Consider the following 16,711-nt stretch of genomic DNA (forward strand, 5'->3'; position numbering starts at 1 on the left):
TTTCAGTGCCATGGGCAAAGCATGCTGGGAAATAAAAAATCCCAGCCCAGTTTCAGTTAAGTTAAGTTAGTCTAAATGAAAGGAAATTAGTTCATACAACTCAAAACAATGAACAAGTTCAGTTGAATTGAAATATGCCAGAACTGTGATCTCAAAAGAAAAAGAAAGTTATAAATACTCATAACAGATAATTTAACTGAACTAATTTGTAAAATTTAAGCTTGTCCTAACCAATTACGTATTTTGAGCATTGGGGTTTACAGTGCTATTATTTATTTTTTATATAGTACTGTGTTCTTAAAATGCTAATCTTTAAAAGATTCTTTGAAACCGTCAGCAGCTACTTAATATTTGTCTGAAAAGTCTGGGAACAAGGTGGGACACAATCCATTACTTTTATAATGCACTTCTCTTCTCTCTCTCTCTCTCTCTTGTCCCACAGCCTTGAGTGCATCCCTCCTTGCTTCCCTTCTTTGCAAGGTTTCTTTTCTTTTCACTTTGTCCTTTTTGTTGTTTTCATTTCACCCCACCCTCTTGGATGCATCCATGCTCCTCCCTCCGTGCTCCTCCTTTCCTGCACTTTTTTCCTGGCTCATCATGGCATGCTGAGTTTGGGAGTATAGGGAGATGTCTTAAAAACACTGACAGACTCTCGGAGAGACAGAGCAGTGCAGCCCAGTCAACACAAGCATCCTCAGTGCAGCCCAGCAGAGCTTCTGTGGACCCTCAGGTTTGGACCTGCCAAGATAAAGGTAGGGATTTTCAGAAGAAGAGTTAGATGTTTACAATAATACTGCATGTCTTTTCATTTTTGTATATGGAGGCGGTTCATCTTTGAAAAAACAAATCACATGGTTAAACATAATGGCAAGGGCAACGGTGTGTAAAACCGGGGGGAAACTGAATCCTGATGCAAAACAATATGCCTGGATTTATCTGTGTTTTTCACTTTGTACTGTCTGACTTTTCAATGCACCATGTAAGTGAATGAGTACATTAACAGTGCATTTCACTTTATGAGCGTTGTTGGTTGCTCAGATTGAATGCATACATAAGAGTGACATAAAAGCATGCTCTCCACTCAGATCTATATTTTGAGGCAATGGCAAGATGACTGTTAGGTCCAACAAGCTTAGAAATGTAGACATATACATTTTTAACAGCAGGTGCTAGGCGAAAGGACAAATATTTTTGAATGTGACAACAGACACCCTGGGTTTCATGTGGTTTTATATATTACAAAGTAATGAAAACTAATTAATTTGGCTAGTGATGGATCCCACCCTATCCCTAAGGAATATCTACTAAATCATGGGCAATGTAGGATAATTGTAAGTTCCATGGAGACAAAAGAAAATAATAAAATGTACTTTTGATTATACATGGAACAAGTAGCACTGCCACAGGGTGCAGGAACCGAATCTAGGACAGGAATTCTTGAGGCATGCCATCACAAAGCCAAGTTCACATTGCCTCATCTCTTGCAACTGGGAGAGACAGTGGAAATATGACACTATGAAGATCAGGGCTACACCAGATTAACCCAACCAAATATTTCAAACTACATACTAGAAGTTGTGTAACAGAGTTTTCTTGCATCATTTTACAGATGTGTCCCCTCCTAAGACATTAAATGGCAGTGATTCATCAGGGAATGGTGCATGTTACTCCAATCAATTCCCAGTAGATAAAAAGTCCCTCACTGCATTTCTTCTCATTAAATATATGTTTTTACTTTGAAATACATCTCAATATTATGGAAGCTTGTTTCCGCCAGGGAATAAAATAACTAAGGCAATTGCAACTTTTTTTCCTCACAATTGTGTTTATATCTCGCAATTCTGACTTATAGAACTCACAGTTGCCATTTTTTACGACACAATTCTGAGAAATAAAGTCAGAATTGCGAGATATTAACTGAAATTTTCCCCCTCAGAACTGTGAGAAATACATTTGCAATTGTGAGAAATAGTCTTAAAGGGATAGTTCATCCAAAAAATTACAATTCTGTCATCATTTACTCACCCTCAAGTTGTTCCAAACCGGTATGAGTTTCTTTGTTCTGCTGAACACAAAAGAAGATATTTTGAAGAATGTTTGTAACAAAGCAGATAGAGCAACCATTGACTATAGTAGGGGGAAAATACTATGGTAGTCAATGGTTGCTCTATCTGCTTGATTACAAACATTCTTCAAAATATCTTCTTTTGTGTTCAGCAGAACAAAGAAACTCACACAGGTTTGGAACAACTTGAGGGTGAGTTAATGATGACAGCATTTTCATTTTTGGGTGAACTATCACTTTAAATGCGAGAAATAAAGTCAGAATTGAGATAAACTCTTTTTTCTCAAAAGAGTTATTGCAATTGTGAGTTAGAAGTCAGAACTGCAAGATATAAATTCACGATTTTGACTTTTCTCTAGTAATTTCGAGTTTATATCTCACAATTCTGACTCTATAAATTATAGAACAAAACAGTTCTATAAAAAAGTCAAGACTGCGAGTTTCACAATTGCAATTGTGAGTTTATATCCCACAATTTTAACTTTTTCATTGAATTATAAGATGAAAAATAGAAAAAACAAAACAAAAAAACAAGCCCAGCCCAGGTGAGAAAAAGTATTGCAAAAGTAACGTAACACATTACTTTTCTTAAAAAGTAACTAAGTAACGCAATTAGTTACTTTTTTAAGGGAGTAACGCAATATTGTAATGCATTACTTTTCAAAGTAACTTTCCCCAACACTGGTCCTAATTGAACTAAGGCCTAATCTGGGTTTAATCTAAGCCCTGTCTCCGGACCATAAAGTCTGAACTCGAAAAAAATATATATTTATCGAAAAAAAAAAAAAATATACATATATATATATATATATATATATCACAATTCCCTTTTTTTATTTTGTGGTGGAAACAAGCTTCCATACATTGTGGAACTAAAAGGGTTGCAAAAGATGAGCTGAAGATGAGCTGAAGATGAGCTGAAGATGAGCGTTTTTCCTCGGTTCACTGAACCATGGAGGATATCTAAGTTAAGGCACAGTGACTTATATGGGTCAAGGGTGAAACTGACCTCTGTGTTTTACCACACAGACTTAAAAGTGACCGCCCATACTCTTAGCTTTGATGTCAGGGCCAGCACCAAATCCAACAGTGGCTATTTGTAGTTTAAAGTAAAAGGAATGGTATTTCTAAAATAGTTAAACCCTAGAAAAATTACAATGGACTGTAAGATTCTGTGTGTGTGAATTGTTTGAGGAAACTCTTTGACCAGAGACATGGGCGATGTCAGAACCCCATGCTTACTGGTATAGTTTCTGCAGTATATACTATGTACAATGTGCAATCATCTATATCCAGTGTGATGAATTAATTATTATTTTTTGTTCTGATTCCAAGAAGTTTAGACATTTGAACACTATTTCAAATTAAATATGTAAAACAACTGAATTATTAAGATGGAAATGGGTGCCACTCAACATGATAATGTATACTACTGTTTGTTTTGTTGTTGCACAATGCGTAGTTACAAGTACTATTTTAGTCATATAGTATCCTTATACAATGCACACTAAGTATTTAGTTAGTGGCAAGTTAGTATTCCATTCCAAACACAGTCCTTTACATTCAGCTATGCATTTGATGGCAGCCCAAGATATGCTTATAACATTAAGGCAATAATACATTGAAACCAGAATTTGTCACTTTACTTTTAATTCAATATGTGAACTATCCTTCACCTTCTTCTCCTTTGTTTGCCCATGACAAACAATCAAAAGGTGGAATCTTGTCTTTGTATACGTCCCCTTCCCATACTAGACAAAGGGTAGATACTTGTTGGTACAGGCACATGATGTTATTCAATACCTTGTTTGCAGACAGACAGGATTGTTGAAGTTCACCCCCAGCAATTGTCTGCACTTTAAAAATAAAAAGGAAAATAACTCAATGGGACTGGGGAGGGACTGGAGTCTTTCCACAAGGCTAATATGAGTGTGTTATTCTCTCAAAGAAAGTATGGAAAAAGTTTACTTGAGCCCAGCTGTGTTTCAAGAGCTTGCCTTTTCTGATAACACTAGCTTCCGAATGAACTTGAGGAACTAATTGTAAGTTCAGAAAGCAAAGAAGACTGTGGTTTTAATAAGATGGATGCTTATTTACTCTGTCGATAGACCATGCCATGTTCACTTTCATTCCCTGAGGTTCATTCAACTTCCTCTGAAGAAACTGTATTACAAAACAGCCGCAAAGAATTGGGAAGATTTTGAATGTGAGAATAACAGGTTGGTCCAAGCATGTATAGTAGGAAAGGGTACATGGTAGATTGAACCTGGCATGTGGGGGTTTCAAACATGCTTGACTAGTGACATAAGCACGGTATGTGGTTGAAAGTAGGCCACTGGGGTGCGTTTAGTCACACACCCAAATCAAAGAATGGAGCCAGTACCTCACTTCTGTAGCCAAAGAGACCAAATTTCCCCCGGTGTGAACTGTTTATGTTCAGCTGCTGACCTCAGACAGGAGAATTTAGAAAAGTGTTACAGTGCACCTGGTGGGCCTCACCTTAAATATGACCCCGAACCAAGCACAGAAGAATTGGCCGACTTTTATCCACGCTGGATTCAGCAGGATCATTGACCCGAGACCACACACTTGTTTTCCACTGAGAAAATCCACTAAAGCCACACCTTGTAGATCAGACACGCCACTGCATGCCTACGGATTTGTGTAGGGATGACAAAAATTACAATGCAGATTAGTAAATAGTTATTATTATCTGTTGTGATAACACAATGGGAATTTGTTATGACACCTTGCAGTAGTTGTTTGCAGTTTAGGAATGTGGGAACATGTTCACCATGTAGTTTCAAAAAGGTGAAGTGTGTAATTTCTGCACCACCAGTAGCGGAATCTATTTGAGTAGCTCGACTGCGCTGGTTATAACAACACTGGCTCAGCCAATGCATGAGTTTGGGTGGGATTAAAGGGGGTGTCACACTACACAGTCGAGTAGCCTAGATTGTATATAAAAAAGATGTATTGTAGATGTTTTCAAAGTCTAGTGGCCGCGGCTTAACTTCTTGTCCAACCAATGGAAGACACCCAGAGTGTTTGGGACACCTTTATAAAACCCCCAGTTTTTTCAAACAACCAAACAATAAAATGCAAGTTAGCCTACTACATTTTGATTAAAGTTTGATGAGTCAAATGTTTAATGTTTAAATCTTTTTTTGGAATAAAATGCACCAATTAATTGTTCAAAATACAACCAGCAGTGTGCATTTATAAAGTAGGCTAAATAAGGTCAATTCTGATTTAATGTGACTTGAAATATTTACTTTTCAATACTTTCCAAAACCAGTTACGATATATGACTAAAGAAAGCAGTCAGATGTTTATGCATTTGACTCTTGGCTCTCTGCTCACTTTTTCAAACCTACAGAGGGTTCAAGGACTCTTAGATATTCTGAAAGTGAAGCGTGGAGCGTGGTGTTCTCTGGAAAAGAAGGGAAAAACACTCTCTACTTATGTAACATGTTTAAAAAAAGGTCAGGGTAGATGTTGATTGAGCCAAGAAGACTGGGCCTGAACTAAAGGAGGAGTCGGTGAAGTGCTGAACATGTAAACATGACCTCAAGACCCCAACATCCGCAGGAAGGAGAGAGATTCTCATGCTAGGATATCAGATGTAGGACTATAAACATGGCTGAGCATGAAAAAGACGATAATCAAAGATACAGAAGCAAAAGGGAAATAATATAAAGCAGGCCTTTTGAATGGATTGAATATGTTAACCCCCCCCCCCCCCCCAGTTATTTGAAACCCGAAAGTCCGAAAAATCTATGAAAAAATGTGCTTGATGTCAGAGAAGTGGCCTGGAGGATGCAACACAAGCATTGATATTTTTGTGCTTGGTTACATAAGTTAGAATCTGGCTTGCAACCTTTTTCAAGACCCAATAAATATACAGTGCCCCCAAATGCGGCTGTGAAAATAAGTCTGCACATGACAATAGATCAGGGACCATTCCTTCATACATAATCTCTCCAGATCATCAGATTCCAAGCTCCATGTTGGTGCCGCTTCTCTTCAGTTCACCCCAATCATTTTGGTTCAGGTCAGGGAATTGGGACTCAATGGCAGAAGCTTCAATTTGTGCTCAGTGACACATTTTTGTTTTGATTTTGATGTTTGTTTTGGATCATTGTCCTGATGGAAAATCCAACCACGACCCATTATAAGATTTTCACAATAAATGTTGTTTCACAAACAACTTTTCTCACATTTACAGAGGCTGCCAATATTAGAGCACGGTACATGTATAAATACTACTACTATTCAAAAGTTTGAGGTTATTAAGTAGAACATTTTGCCATTACAGCCTTTGCCATTACAGGAATACATATTTTTAATATATTAAAAAGGTAAAAAGTTTTTTTACAATTGTAATAATGCTTCACAATATTATTTTTTACTGTATTTTTTTAACAAATAAATGTAGTCTTGGTGAGCATAAGAGAATTCTTTCAAAAACATTAAAACAACTTACAGATATATATATATATATATATATATATATATATATATATATATATATATATATATATATATATATATATATATATATATATATATATATATATATATATATATATAATATATTTTATTTATTTATTTTGAGATAATGACAAAAAGACAGGATGATAATATTTACACTGGGGTGCGAACATTAACACTATTTTCCTTTACACAAGCCTCTGCCTATTTTGAAACACCACAGTCTTATAGACACATACGTGTGCACTGTGCAGTTCAAAAAAGATGGTCAGATGATATACCCAGGTGAACACATAAGCTTATGGAGGATTAGACGTGCACAACCTCAAAGCGCTGCACTAAAACTGCTTTGAACTTCAGACTAAATTGAGTGATCTGACCTTTTCGTACATTAAACATCACTCTAAAACACACACACATACATGGAGAACAGAGGCTTCATATGAGTGAGTTTATTAAACAGTGGGACATAGCACGTCATTCTTCAACCTCATGATTAGAGAAGGGTCACTGCGGTGTGGCAGGCCCAAGAAAACCATATTCATCTCAGTATATGCAGTCTATAGTTTTAAATACTTTGCGACATGTTTGGATTGTGCATACTCAACATGCTGCATGAGCTGAAGGCTGGATGATCATGTGAGCAACCATATCAACATATGTAGTACTCTGCTCTAAAGAAAAGAATGAAACATGTTTACACTGATACTAACTGTATTATCCATGCTTTCTACATAGATCAAACATAATCTCTGCAAAAAATTATTAAACAATATCAATGATCACAGACCATAAAACCACAGGCATGTTTATATGCTACTATGTGACCTACAGTGCAATTATTTTGTGTGTGTCATTATCTGTAGTGCTGCTACACTGCACATCTGGACACAGCGAAACTAATATGATGACAGTCCGCAATCTAAAGTTTTTCTGTGTTACATTGTATTTTATGTGCACACAAAACATCATTAATTATTTTGTTTATTGTTGATCTCATTATCATTGTTATACACTGGGAAATTGAGTCAGTATGTCACACACCAAAAAACGTTTCAATGGTTTTCGACTTTTGGACCTCATGGTAACAATTTTGATGGTACCCTTTAGACAGTCTGTTGACTAGTAACGTTGCACCTAAACTATATTGCCAAAAGTATTGGGACACCCCTCCAAATCATTGAATTCAGGTGTTCCAATCACTTTCATAGCCACAGGTGTATAAAATCAAGCATCTATGCTGACTGCTTCTACAAACATTTGTGAAAAATGGGTCACTCTCAAGAGCTCAATGAATCCAAGCGTGGTACTGTGATAGGTTGCCACCTGTGCAATAAGTTAATTCATGAAATTTCCTCACTACTAAATATTCCACGGTCAACTGTTAGTGGTATTATAACAAAGTGGAAGCAATTGGGAACAACAACTACTCAGCCACGAAGTGGTATGCCATGTAAAATCACAGAGCGAGGTCAGCGCATGCTGAGGCGCACAGTGCGCAGAAGTCGCCAACTATCTGCTGAGTCAATAACTACTGTGGGGTTACAAATGTATACATTGTTATATCTAGGTTCCAATGTAATAGAATATAACTGAAAACATTATCTATATGTGTGTTTTACATTTTGAAGTAAACTTGAGGAAATTAAGGAGATTACGTCAGGCAGTTTAAGTGGTTGAGACATTAAGTCTTTTGTCTCTATGCACTTCCTGAATATTTACCATGACAAGTTTAGAGCAATACTGCCTGAGTGATTGGATTAGCATCTATGCATTTGAATGGCACTGTTATGCTGATTGAATCTGGACGAGAGACACAGTTATGTGGGGTGTGTCATTTTTACCTATACAACATTTGCACTGTATTGTTCAGAGTGTCTCCTCCTCTCAATGTAAATCCCTCCCCCTTTGGAATGTATATAACCTATCAGGTATACTGTTAAATCAGACTGTTTTCGGACGACCTGCAGCACAGAGAGTTCTCATTAAAAGAATCACTTCTGTTTTGATCCCGATGTCTCCTGGTCTCTACTTCAAGAAACAACAGAAGTTCACAACACTACAGACCTCAAAACTTTGTGTGGCCTTCAGATCAGCTAAAGAACAGTGTGTAGAGAGCTTCATGGAATGGGTTTCCATGGCCAAGCAGCTGCATCCAAGCCTCACATCACCAAGTGCAATGCAAAGCATCGGATGCAGTGGTGTAAAGCACACCACAACTGGACTCTAGAGCAGTGGAGACGTGTTCTCTGAAGTGACGAATCACGCTTCGCTGTCTGGAAATCCGATGGAAGAGTCTGGGTTTGGTGGTTGCCGGGGGAACGGTACTTGCCTGATTGCATTGTGCCAAGTGTAAAGTTTGGTGGAGAGGGGATTATGGTGTGGGGGTTGTTTTTCAGAGGTTGGGCTTGGCCCCTTAGTTCCAGTGAAAGGAACTCTTAATGATTCAGTATTCCAAGACATTTTAGAACATTTCATGCTCCCAAATTTTGTGGGAACGTTTTGGGGATGGCCCCTTCCTGTTCCAACATGACTGCGCACCAGTGCACAAAGCAAGATCCATAAAGACATGGGTGAGCGAGTTTGGTGTGGAGGAAATTGACTGGCTTGAGTCCTGACCTCAACCTGATATAACACCTTTGGGATGAATTAGAGCGGCGACTACGAGCCAGGCCTTCTTGTCCAACATTAGTGCCTGATCTCACAAATGCGCTTCTAGAAGAATGGTCAAGAATTTCCCATAAACACACTCCTAAACCTTGTGGAAAGCCTTCCGAGTTGAAGCTGTTATAGCTGCAAAGGGTGGGCCAACTCCATATTAAACCCTACGGATTAAGAATGTCATTAAAGTTCATGTGCATGTAAAGGCAGGCATCCCAAAACCTTTGGCAATATAGTGTCAACTAGCTCTCATTAAAGTATTAGTAGACTGTCTGTTTAATATCTGCTAACACTTTATTTTGATGCTCCCCCAACAGACATTATACTGACTTTAAGAAACTTTGCAAGTACACATCAACTTATTCTAACCATAAACCCTTATTCTACTAACCTATAGCCCCAACAGTCTACGGTAACAGTTTATATTACAGTGTCCTTGTTACATGTGCTACATGTAGTTACTGTGGTAATAACTATAAATTATGCGTAATTACATGCAACCAAGCCCTATTCCTAATCCTAACTCTATTAAGAACATGTACATGTATATATGCAGTACAGTCAGTACTTATACATAATTACACTGTAACAATGACACCTTAAAATAAAGTAAAACCCAGTCTACTAATACTCTAATGAGAGTTAGTTGACATGTGCAACATTACTTATTTAGTAATTTTAACTTTATCTTTGTTAGTCAACAGAATGCCTAAAGGGGACCTTCAAAATAAAGTATAACCAACCTCACTGTATATATACATTTCACCCTATAATCTTTGGGCAAAAACGTTTCAACTTTTCTTGCAAAGCATGTACATGGTTTAGGAGGTGCGTAATATTTTGTTTTGTACATAAAAAAAAATATTTTAATCAATAACATTTTAATTATGAATCTAACCAAGCCAAGGATTTTGGATAGTTGGTTGTTGCATTCCATATGCACAAACTATGTAACAAAATATGTTTTTATACAAGAATGTTAATGCAGTAATCTATAATCTGTTAGAAGTAGATGTGCTTTGATTCTCAGCACATTAAGCTTTTGGAGCTCATGATGGCCTTGACCTGTGTTTGTATGGGTTGTTAAGTGTTTTGGATAGCTGAGCATTTTGCTGCAGCTTCCTCACAAAATATGTGGGCTTTTTATCAACTTTGTGGGTTTTTCAGTAAGTTCTTAAGCACAAAAAACTATTTTGCTAGTGGGACAGCTAGCAATAAAGGGAATGACAGTTAGGATAGAAATGCATATGTATAAAGGTCTGATAATGTTATTGTTTAAGCAGTTGATCACATATGATTTTCTATTCATATACTGTATTTAAAAAAGCTATTGTGACAACATTAATGAAATCGATAATGAGATGACAAACTGATGAAAAGACACGAGTGACTTAACAGCCTTAAACCTGAACAGACACAGCAAATGTATAACTAATAAAACTAGCAAACACCCTACAACTGACTCGAAAACATAATTATGAATAACAGCATTTAACTAAATATTTCTATACGGCATTGAAAACATAAATGCCCCTGCAAAGTCTCAAATGAACCGTCTGATACCAGCTCTACATACAAGAGAGAAAGTGGACGATTATTGTATGTGAGCAAATGTGATATAAAAATCAGCAAAGCATTCACGCTATACTGTTACTTTCTATAAAAAGTACCTTGTTACTGGAAAAGCTTCCAATACCAACAGACTAAAGAAGGATGGAGACTGGCCTTAAAATACTTTCTCTTCAGTTTAAGTGAATTTTTGGCTCATGTCTTGCTTCATTATGTGTAATATTTTCTGCTTATGGCTGATCATTAGATGTCTTTCTGCCTCATGGTTTGGAAAGGCAGAAAACAAGCTGAATTGATTTTTAGTTTGGTGTCCTAAGAAGGAAAAAAAAAAAAGATGAGATAGAGATTTATAGTTTCATCTGAACAGATTGCCAATTTAAAATTGGGCAACACATTCCGTATATAACTTTGTCATAACTTTTCAGGCTGTTTTCATGTTTTCTCATAACACAGAGATTTTCAATTCGCACACAAACTGTTGTGTGACCCCATCATTAGCTATCATTGCTGTTTATGAAATTCCACAATGGTGGGTGTATTTGTACATAGCTTTGACCTGAAAACTATTTTGTTTTTGCACACACACACACACACACACACACACACACACACACACACACACACACACACACACACACACACACACACACACACACACATGTTGGGTTTTCATGTTTTATGGGGACTTTCCATAGGCGTAATGGTTTTTATACCGTACATACCGTACATTCTATCCCCCTACACTGCCCCTGCCCCTAAACCTAACCCTCACAGGAGACATTCTGCAATTTTACATTTTAAAAAAACATCACTTAGTCTGATTTATAAGATGTTTTCCTCATGGGGACCTAAAAATGTCCCCACAAGGATGAGGATTTCGGATATTGCTATCTTTGTGGGGACATTTTGTCCCCATAACGTGATGATTACCAGTCCACACACACACACACACACACACACACACACACACACACACACACACACACACACACACACACACACACACACACACACACACACACACACACACACACACACACACACACACACACACACACACACACACACACACACACACACACACACACACACACACACACACACACACACACACACACACACACACGCACATAAAATTTAACAGGAACATCGATGGAACATCATATACTGTATGTAAACTGAACTAAAATACACAACAAATTACAAAAACTATTAAAAAATCTGCCAGTTTTTAACTCTTATCCAAATTATGTGATAATTCTTGTCTCAGATGCTAGTGTCGAACCTGGTACTGCTGGTGGTGTTTGCCAAATGGGCCGAGCCGTACATTACTCAATACAGAGAAGCAGAACAAGACCCATTTGAGGCCAGAGACAATCAGAAATCCACAGAATACTACAGAGATGGCAGGTATTTTCAATCTATCTATCTATCTATCTATCTATCTATCTATCTATCTATCTATCTATCTATCTATCTATCTATCTATCTATCTATCTATCTATCTATCTATCTATCTATCTATCTATCTATCTATCTATCTATCTATCTATCTATCTATCTATCTATCTATCTATCTATCTATCTATCTATCTATCTATCTATCTATCTATCTATCTATCTATCTATCTATCTATCTATCTATCTATCTATCTATCTATCTATCTATCTATCTATCTATCTATCTATCTATCTATCTATCTATCTATCTATCTATCTATCTATCTATCTATCTATCTATCTATCTATCTATCTATCTATCTATCTATCTATCTATCTATCTATCTATCTATCTATCTATCTATCTATCTATCTATCTATCTATCTATCTTTTCTTGTGATTCTAGTGGAACAGAGTGCAGGCGATGCTGTGACCCTGCAGAGGAGCCCCCTCAGTACGCCAGTCCACACCCACAATACCAGATTGTGCCACAGATAAACATCACCATTCTAAAAGGTACAAACTGTCAAAATCTATACTTTACAGTTTTTTCTCAGTCACTTTGGTGCATTTCTCACATCACTATTTACATTTGCACAACAGTTAATGCAGTTCTCAAAACAATTAGTACAAACAAAACCTAGTTGATAACCTGCAAAAGCGTGTCACTTGCTCAAAATGGATAGCTAATTCCTCAAAAGCAAGTATTCATGTCAATGAAAGTGTCAGTGTCATCAAGATAAAAATGTTTATGAACAAGATAGTCGAATGGCTTTGTCATGTTTTCATTATGACAGTTTAGTCTGTAAATGTTTTCCAATGCAAAAAAGTCAGATCTTGCATGGTGACACTACCTGAAAATGCTCAAGCCAGCACTATATACTATTTGCACAGCCATTTGAAAAATACAGTAAAGTTACACATTACTGTGAGGTAATTGAGTACAAGACACTGAATATGTATGTTTCACATTTTTACTGCATTTGCTCTTTGCAATTCTAATTTGTTCACAGCATTGTGCAAAAGAAATAATACACCCTTATTTACAACAGACATAAACTCCCTTTGGGTAGAGCTATGCACAACTGTAAACAATATATTGGAACATAAATAGTACTGTAATCATTCATGCACATCCAGACGTTCCTCTCTGTCTGGCCACATAATTCCATCTACATCACAGCGAATATCATCTCTTGCAAAGCAGCGAGGAAAGTATCTCCTCGAGTGGCGAATCCACCCTGTGCAGGACTCTGCTGGGATGTCATCACATGCTGCATCCATGCACGGCTGCTAGCAGGGCCATTTGGGTATGAAAAGTTGAAAGTTTAAATTTGCTTGACAGATTTTGACAACTAGTTCAACATTTTTGTATATAATGACTCAAGCAATGAAATGAGGACTATTAGTTTTATATGGAATGACTATTCAGCATTCACAAGTATAGTTAATTTTGACTGACATGACATAAGCAAATGATAATGTTATAAAACAGTTGTATGAAAGCAATTGATGCATGTCCGAAAGCATTTGCAATTTGCTGGAAGGAATGAGAAACTGCTACTATGATGTGCGCAAATGACTAAATGTTGTGGAGGTTGAACTTACTGTTGTGCAAATGTAAATAGTGATGTGAGAAAAGCACCAAAGCGACTGAGAAAAACTGTACATGTTTAGCTTTGTGTTCACAAGGTAAATGCATTAAATTTTAAGGATAAAAAGGAAAAAAGCTTGTATTTACAGTACAACTTGTATACAATTGTTTGGATAAACGTCAGAGTTGAATATCTCACCGTCTGTAAATGATATAGGCCTGGCCTGGTTAATCACAGGCTGCTTCTGTAGGCAGGAAAACATGCACCAATAAGGACAAACCACCATAGAAAGTGACTTTATGGGCCAAACTGTCTCAAACAACAGAAGAAAAATGGCTGTGAGATTGCCGCCATCTTCTATACAACGATCCAGTCTTCACTACATACAAACAAGACCATTATATGTCATATGAAAGCCATTATTTTCTATTATTTTGGTTTAATAAAACACTCTCAAAAGCTTGACCCGAACTCAAGATTTCAGGAAGCGAGACGTGATAAATCAGAGATAAAGAATGTAAAAGACCTTTTTAATGATGCTAGTTAGAACTATAAAACAAACTGAACTTGTCAACAATTCACTGCTAAATTCCTTCCCTTACAGGGGAAAAGGGAGACGCTGGTGAGCGAGGACCCTATGGGAAATCGGGCAAGTTAGGGCAAAGCGGACCCCGAGGGCCCCATGGCGTGAAGGGAACCAAGGGCAGCATCGGCGCCCCCGGAGAAGCCTGTAAGTCCTACTACGCTGCCTTCTCAGTGGGCCGCAAGAAGGCCCTGCACAGTAATGATTACTACCAAACCATGATCTTCGACACAGAGTTCATCAACCTGTACGGACACTTCAACATGTTCACGGGCAAGTTCTTCTGCTACGTCCCTGGCATCTATTTCTTCAGCCTAAACGCGCACACCTGGAACCAGAAGGAAACGTACCTGCACGTGATGAAGAACGAGCAGGAGATGGCCATCCTGTATGCGCAGCCCAGCGATCGCTCCATCATGCAGAGCCAGAGCCTCATGCTGGAGCTGGACAGGGACGACCAGGTGTGGGTTCGGCTCTATAAGGGCGAGAGAGAGAACGCCGTGTTCAGTGATGACTTTGACACCTACATCACGTTTAATGGTCACCTTATCAAAGCAAAGTCAGAAGGTTGAGCAGACCATAAATGATGGACAGCAAAGATGAGATGTAATTACTTGTTATTCTTTTTTGTCTTACATGGTACCTGAGGCGAAACCTTGATTTAACTTTATGATCCAGTACTCGTGTATCTTTTTAACTTGTGTTTGTCCATTTAACTTTGTTACAGATACTGGTGCTATTTGACAAACATGGTAAAGGTTATTGCTACAATATTATTTTAACATTGTAGCAATAACCATTGTAACAATAACCATGCATAAGAGTTCATATTAGTGCCTTTTTCATGTGTAAGTATCAGACATGTATCAGAAATCATTATTTCAAGATTACTTCAAATTATTATATTATATCTGGCTTTCTATTATAAATAGAAAGTGGTGCTACGAAAAAAAACTGGTATTGCAAAAAATATAAATATTATGAATCAGGATTAAAGCAATTTCATGAAATAATAAATAAATGAACAATATTAAATAATTTATTAGATTTATTAAATATTTGTATAATGTACAGTATTGTAGAATGAGAAAATGTGGGATACTAAGACACCATGCTGCAGACAACTAGAGTAAATCAATGATCAATGACAAAACACCTTGATGGTGTCTCTGAATGTACTAGTATAAATGTTATATTTGTATAAATGGATGCACATGTAAGACTTCACAGTCATATCAGCATATAAGCAGCGATATTGTGGATTTGATATCATATTGTATTCATATGATAAATTATTCCCATATGTGTTTTACTTTATAAAAACCTGTTCCTGTCTTGCACAAGGACTCTATAAAATAACAATAATATGAACTGGACAGTTACGTCTTAACCAAAGCTCATTAAGCTTTTGAAAGAACCAGGTTACTGTGGTCAACAGCAGCAAGTTTATTTACATTGATTATTATTGTTCATTTGTAAATGTTGTTTGATTTGTCATTAAAGGAAACTGTCAATTTGATCAGCCAGTCGTTCATTAAATGTTAAAAAGCTGCGTTGAATGAGAAGTGAAAAAAAAAAAGTGGACATTATATATTTATATTTTATATTTATTATTGCTCTATTGTGAACAGACACAGGGATACAGAACTGCTCCTTAATCCAACAAGACAATATTAAAGATTTTGGTAACCTCAATGTCAAATTTGATGACCATGCTGTAGGCCTATGTCAGATCAGACCAAATAGAAGACAGAGGGGGTAACAGACTTTGGTAACATGTTACGTAACTTTTTGTCGGATTTGGAGACCCTGTTGTACTTCTTTAGTCGTTCACTTCAGAGCAAAATGCTTTCAAGGATTTTAAACCGAGGAGATATGACATAACAAAAAGCACTTCTGTGTGAAATATCACTGTAGTCTACAATCTCTCTTTAGACCAACATAGCTACTTGCCCCCATCTAGTGGTGTAGTTAAAAAGGACTTCAAGGGCTAGATACTTCAAGAATTAAATTTATGTCATCATTTAATCACTCTCATGTTGTTCCAAACCTGTATGACTATGTTTCTTCTGTGGGACATAAAAAAAAGATATTTTGAGAAAGTTTTTTTGTTTTGTTTTTTTCATTTAATGGAAGTCAATGGTAACCAAAGCTTTGGCATTCTTCAAAATATCTTCTCTTGTATTCCATAGAAAAAGAAAATCATATATAGGTTTGGAATGACATGAGGGTGAGTAAATGGCAGAATGATCTGAATAATCTTAAAAGAGAAATGTTTTAAACATTTCCATAATTATGATAAT

At 36.9% G+C, this 16,711-nt stretch overlaps 1 protein-coding gene across 1 annotated transcript; it reads left to right on the top strand.

Moving 5' to 3' along the window:
* The first annotated feature begins 570 nt into the window (after positions 1–570).
* c1qtnf1 (C1q and TNF related 1) lies at positions 571–15,927 on the top strand. The gene is made up of 4 exons (XM_079845985.1): positions 571–752; positions 12,060–12,199; positions 12,637–12,746; positions 14,430–15,927. Exons 2-4 carry the CDS (start codon positions 12,060–12,062, stop codon positions 14,978–14,980), a joined length of 801 nt encoding a protein of 266 aa, XP_079702111.1. The 5' UTR covers positions 571–752; the 3' UTR covers positions 14,981–15,927.
* The last annotated feature ends 784 nt before the right edge of the window (positions 15,928–16,711 follow it).

The sequence above is a fragment of the Gobio gobio genome (genome assembly GCF_949357685.1).
Source record: "Gobio gobio genome assembly, chromosome: 20".
NCBI classification, from domain to species: domain Eukaryota; kingdom Metazoa; phylum Chordata; class Actinopteri; order Cypriniformes; family Gobionidae; genus Gobio; species Gobio gobio.

Bases quoted from the DNA above. Each gene is read 5' to 3' on its own strand.
- c1qtnf1 (XM_079845985.1), top strand. From the start codon at position 12,060: ATGCTAGTGTCGAACCTGGTACTGCTGGTGGTGTTTGCCAAATGGGCC. The intron at 12,200-12,636 runs GTATTTTCAATC...TTGTGATTCTAG, and splicing joins GAATACTACAGAGATGGCAG to TGGAACAGAGTGCAGGCGAT. The intron at 12,747-14,429 runs GTACAAACTGTC...CTTCCCTTACAG, and splicing joins AAACATCACCATTCTAAAAG to GGGAAAAGGGAGACGCTGGT.